At 36.3% G+C, this 5880-nt stretch overlaps 2 protein-coding genes across 2 annotated transcripts; both read left to right on the top strand.

The window, feature by feature from the left end:
- Positions 1–568: 568 nt before the first annotated feature.
- On the top strand, positions 569–2767 carry TM35_000014570 (uncharacterized protein; the record flags this gene model as incomplete). Its single annotated transcript, XM_029021138.1, has 1 exon — positions 569–2767. The coding sequence occupies one exon, from the start codon at positions 569–571 to the stop codon at positions 2765–2767; it is 2199 nt and encodes a 732-aa protein (XP_028887646.1).
- Positions 2768–4452: 1685 nt separating this feature from the next.
- On the top strand, positions 4453–5739 carry TM35_000014560 (putative hydroxymethylglutaryl-CoA lyase, putative,3-hydroxy-3-methylglutarate-CoA lyase; the record flags this gene model as incomplete). Its single annotated transcript, XM_029021137.1, has 1 exon — positions 4453–5739. One exon carries the CDS (start codon positions 4453–4455, stop codon positions 5737–5739), a length of 1287 nt encoding a protein of 428 aa, XP_028887645.1.
- Between the last annotated feature and the right edge of the window lie 141 nt (positions 5740–5880).

The following is a 5880-nucleotide window of genomic DNA, read 5'->3' as shown; positions in this document are numbered from 1 at the left end:
TTTTTTTTTTGATTTCTTTTTTTACTATTATTTATTTTAGTTTATTGTTTCCTTTGTGTATCGTTAATATATATATATGAATCGTAAGTATATATATATCCCTTATCTCTCTTTCTTTCTATCCTTGTGTGTGTGTACGTTAACGGGTTATGTAATAATGGACTCTTTGTATGATTATATAATTTTTCTATTCTCATTTTTCTCTTTTTTTTATCTTTTTACGGTTCTCTTCGAGCTGAAAAAGAAACAGAAGAAATAAAAATAAAACAAAAGAAAAAATAAAACTCTAATCCTTTACCATTAAAGGAGAAGGGAAAAAGTAGCGAGAACCACCAGATCAATTAAAACAACAAGAAGAAAAAGAAGAAGAGGTAAGTTAAAAAAAAAAAAAAAAAGAAAGGAAATAATTAAAATAATAAAATAATAATAATAATAAAGAAAGGAACGCACGAAACAAAAGAACTAAAACAAACAAACAATAAAAAGCAGAAATAAAAACGAGATCATCACAAATAAAATACAAGAAAGAGAGAAAAAAAAAGGAAAGAAAGAAAGAAAGATACAGTAAATGTCTCAGCCCCCAGCATGGCTTCCATTCATTGAATATGTTCTCATTTCATTAGAACTCCCAATGGATATGTTTGTCTCTAAACTCGCCGCCTGCTGCACAATGCTTTTCCTCACACGCTCAGATCCCGAATTATTGCGTAGTTTATGCCATAAGTGGGCCATTCGATTCTCAATGGATCGTGCGAAGATTCTTGCACACATACGAAGTAGAGCTCGACGAACACGAAGTCTCGCTTCTTGTTATTGTGCCTCTACAGATAGTATTAGTGATTTATCCAATACACCTAAACTATGTGATCCAGATGCCTGTGTGGAACACTTTCTTCGACTTGTTAATACATTAGTTCCAATGTACTTTTCATGGAATTGGCATCGAATACAAGATGTGATACGTATTAATAAGGAATATGTATTGTATGTTCAGAAGGAACTTTTACCCTTGTGTATTGAAACTAGTGTAGATGCCCCTGAACCTAGTCATGGAGAATGTGAAGCTATATTACAATTACGATCATCTCCTACCATACCTACTGTTGCTATGATGGATACTTTTATGAGTACAAATAGTATGAGTAGTGTTGTTCCAATATATGAAGATAGTGATGGTAATAATATACGTAGAAAAGCAAAACTTAGTTTTGCAACACTTGGAAATTTATTAGAATGGATGCGAAGTTCACCTAATGGTTTAGTACTTATATTTCATGCTAAATATTCAAAGAAGAGTTGTGAAACTCTTTCTTTATTTAAAGAAATAATTAGCGATAAGTTACTAAATCCAGAGCCAAATGTATGTATTGTACATTCCGTTGCTGAACCAGAACTTACTAATATGTACAATATATCTTGGTTTCCAACAATTATTTACGTACCTCCATTAACCGAAGATAATAAACATAGTAGTAATAATAATACAGATTCCAAGAAGGAAGGGGGAGGACAACTCTTATCAATAGAGCCGTCTGATAAATCCTCCACGTTGTTAGCGGAATTCAAAAGTGAGGGATCTTTGATGAATGGTAATCGTCGTGTTCAAGTGAATGGAACTTCAACTGCATCTGTATCTGTATCTGCGGAAACACCATTAACATTTTATTCTCCCACATGTTCAGATCCCGGAGAAAATTCACTTTCGTTAACTTTACAAGATTCATCACAAGAAGAAGAAGAGTTAACAAGTATAATAGAACGTGGACTTCACCGTGTTTATCCTGCAAATAGTGAATTAACTACAAAATCACTAGTGGAATGGGTAAATAGTAAAGGGGTAAATACACCTCGATCAGAAAAAAATGATCATGCATCTGTAAATTATATTAATGTTCTCCGTGAAGAGGCGAAATTTAAAAAATATCGTGAGTTTATATCTGCTGTTGTGATGCTTCGTCATCTTCAGTATTCCTCTGCGAATAATACCGCCTCTTCTCGTGAGGATGCGCCGGTGTTTATTTTTCTCGGCGGTGGAATGGCTGCTGGAAAGAGTACAGCCGCAACGGCCCTCTCCCGCAGTAGTTGGTGGGAGAAACACAAGGCGAATAGTGTTTTGGTGAATGCCGATGACTTCAAAGTCGCCACCACTCCATGGTCGCAGGGAATAAAAGGCATGCATGAAAGTAGTGCCTACGCGGCGGAGAAATTAATGGTAAAGGCCGTCAATCAAGGAAGAAGTATTGTCTTTGATGGAACTATGATGTGGCGTCCATTTGTTAAACAAGTTATTGAAATGGTTCGCCATGCACATACCACTTTATATAGTCAAGGGATGGGATATAAAAATAATGGGGCGATTGAAGAATACTTTAGACCAGTCGGACCGCGAGAAACTCCACTGCCTAAACCGTATGAAATTCGATTACTCGCAATTACTGTGGAACCAGAGATTGCGGTACCTCGTGGGATTCTTCGCATGTTCTCTACAGGTAGAGGTGTACCTATTCCCATACAATTACGATCCTTTCGTCTCTTTGCAGAAAACTTTAGTGAATATCTTACCTGGGTAGACTCGGCGACGTTGTATAATAATAATGTGTTTGCCAATCTCGAGAAGGGGGAATTGCCGCCTGTTCTCGCAGAGAAGTCTATAGATGGTCAATTGGTAGTTCACAATGAGGATGCATATGCCCAATTCCTTCGACAACGATTTTTGAACGACGATGCAGATAACGTTATGGAACTGTATAGTGCTCGTAAGCCGTAATGATGATGATGAGAAGAAGGAAGAGGAAGAGGATGATAAGGTTGACGTATTTCTACTCTTATGACTCACACAATTTTTTTTTATTTATTTTATTATTTATTCTACTCTGTGTATGATATGTTTCTTGTCTAGTTGCTCCTATTATTCTTCATTCCTTTTTCCACGAATGTTAAGTGAGCAAGTATACGAAGAAATGGGAATAAAAAAGAAAATAGGAAGAAGAAAGAGAAGAAGAGAACAACAACATATACACCTATATATATATATAGTGATGTTTATCTGCTTGTAAAGTACAAGAATGGGATTATTGCAGGATCTACATCTTGACTGCTTTTATTTCCGTTTCTTTTTTCTTTCTTTCTCTCTCTCTTTTAGAGGGGAATGAGAGAGATTTGCTTTTTTTTTCTCTTTTCTCATCGTGTGCGATTTTTTTTTTGTTTTTCGCTTTTTGCAATGCACTATGTGCTTTCTTGTTGCCATCTACCAGTTCATTGAATTGGGTTTCGATAATCTCTTATCTCTTTTTTGTTGTTGACTTTTTTTTTTCTTTTATTGTTATTATTATTAATAGTGGTCGTTATTATTATTGTTGTTGTTGTTATTATTTACTTATTCTTAATTAATTATTAATTCATTATTGCTATTTCTACTACTGTGGAGGGAAAAGGAAAAAGAAAAATAAAAAAAATAAAAAGAGGTATCATGAGAGAGAGAGAGAAGATACCACTACAGAAGAAGTGTATCGTTGCCCTGAGATACATCTATATATATATATATATATATGTCTGTGTACCTCCACAGTGGAAAGTGAAGATAGCAATGGAGAGGCGTTTAAATGCAAAAGATCAATCAAAAAACAAAAGGAAAATTAATGTGTGAAGGAGAGAAAATACAAAAAAAAAAGGTTGGAAATAAAGAAATAAGAGAAAGGAAGAAATAATAATAGTAATAACGAGTAAGATTGAAATAAAGAAAGAACCAAAGGTAAGAGTGGTGTAAGTGTGAAGGATAAGAAAAAAAAAAGAAAGAAAAAAGAATGGGAAGTTGAAAAGTTCATCTTCTTTCTCCCTTTATTTAATTATATTCAAACGGAATAATGATTTAGTTTCTCCTTCCGCTGGTAAGTACCCAATCCTGTGTAAATGTGTACACTAGTTCCTTCTTCTTTATTTCTTTTGTTGTTGTTGTTGTTTTATTTGTGTGCTTTTCCTACTCTGTACATATATATGTATGGCTCTCTCATTCTCTGTATATACATATATGTGTCTGTGTGTGTAATTTTTGTTTCTATCTTTTATTGGAATCAATGTTATGATTATTTTTTCTTTTTTTTTCTCTTTTTTTACCTTTCTTCGTCTGTGTTTCAACAACTCTTTCTCTCTCTCTCTCTCTCTCTCTCTCTCTTTGTTCTTTTAATTAAAATCCATATATATATAAAGCCTCATTGCAAGAAGCAACAGCTAACTGCATCTATATCACATACGTACACACAGAGAGAGGGAGAAGGAGACTGACCGGCACGACTGTGTTCAACTCCTCATTTAGAAAAAAAAAAAGAAAAAAAGAAGGAAGGAATAAGCAAAGAATCAAACAAAAACCCCAAGTGTAGCAGGAGTTTAACCCAGGAAAGTAATTGAAAAAAAAAAAAAAAAACACAGAAAGAAAAAAAAAAGTGTAAAAGAATAATGATATTTTCTTCAAAAATCTTTCTCTCTCCTATTCGTCTGATAGAGTGTCCACGAGATGCGATGCAGGGAATTACACATTTTATTCCAACTGAACAAAAAATTCGTTATTTAAATGCATTATTAAAGTGTGGATTCTATGCAGTTGATTGTGCCTCATTTGTATCCCCACGCGCCGTACCACAAATGCGTGATAGTGCGGAAGTGCTTGCTGGTTGCGATCGTACACTTCTTTCTGGTGAAAATGCCTCTAAACTCTCTGTAGTGATTGCGTCCCTTCCAGGATTAAAACGGGCTATTGAGACTCCTATTATAAGTACTATTGGATTTCCACTTTCATGCAATGAACGTTTCCAGCAATTAAATACGAAAAAGAGTATTGCTCAGTCACTTGAGGAAATTAAAGAGATGTATACAGCTATTGAGGTTTCCAATAAAAATCTTAAATCTCAATATGCATCCCGGTTAGAGTTGGTGAAAGAAAAAGATCTTGTGGTTTATCTTTCCATGGCGTTTGGTAATCCATACGGTGAGTCCCATGATGTAAATGTGGTAGAACGACTTGCGGGTGAACTTATCTCCATTGGTGTGCGCACCATCAGTCTTGCCGACACTGTTGGCGTCTCGGAGCCGAATATCATCTTTGACACCTTCACACGATTAAAGCGGAAGTTCCCTGATATCATGTTTGGTGCGCACTTTCACAGCAACACTGCAAAGGCGAAGGAAAAGGTGTTTGCGGCTTTAGATGCGAATTGCAGAATGTTGGACAGTGCACTTGGGGGAATGGGCGGTTGTCCGTTTGCGAAGAATAATGAACTCACGGGAAATGTGGCTACGGAGTTGGTGGTGAGTGCCCTGCAGGAACGTCATGTTCTCCCGGCTTCTCTTAATCTCGCCCGTTTAAATGATTGTATTCAACTCAAACAAAACATCTTTGGTGTGAGTGTGAAGGAAATGCTTCTCTCGCAGAGTCTGCGGGATGAAAAGCGGTTTGCGCAGTTGTGCCGTGAACACTTCCGCCGGTATGATGCGGAGGATCGTGGGCGTCTCACCTACGAGGACTTCCGCAACAGTATGCTGCAGGTCTTTGCGGAGTTGGGCGGGGAGGCGCCGAGTGAAGAGAAGATCCAAAACAGTTTTCGCAAAGTCGACATTCAGCAGTTGGGCTGCATTACACTCGACGCCTACACGATGGGCGCCAGGCGTTTATTGCGGAAACAACTCGGATTGTTGCCTGCAGAGACCTCAGCCGGTAATTCACAAAAGAGAAGTCTGTCCGTCTAAATGGGATCCATATATATATATATATATATATATATATATTTATGTATGGTATTAAGGTATCTGTATATGAATTAAGAGAGAAGAGAGAAAAGAGAAATGATGAGTTTTTTTTTTTTTTTTTTTTCTTTTGGCTATAAAGTG

The sequence above is a fragment of the Trypanosoma theileri genome, assembly GCF_002087225.1.
Source record: "Trypanosoma theileri isolate Edinburgh chromosome Unknown TM35_Tth_1_V1, whole genome shotgun sequence".
NCBI lineage: Eukaryota > Euglenozoa > Kinetoplastea > Trypanosomatida > Trypanosomatidae > Trypanosoma > Trypanosoma theileri.
Note: the sequence above shows the minus strand (reverse complement) of the source record. Positions and strands in the feature narration are given on the sequence as shown.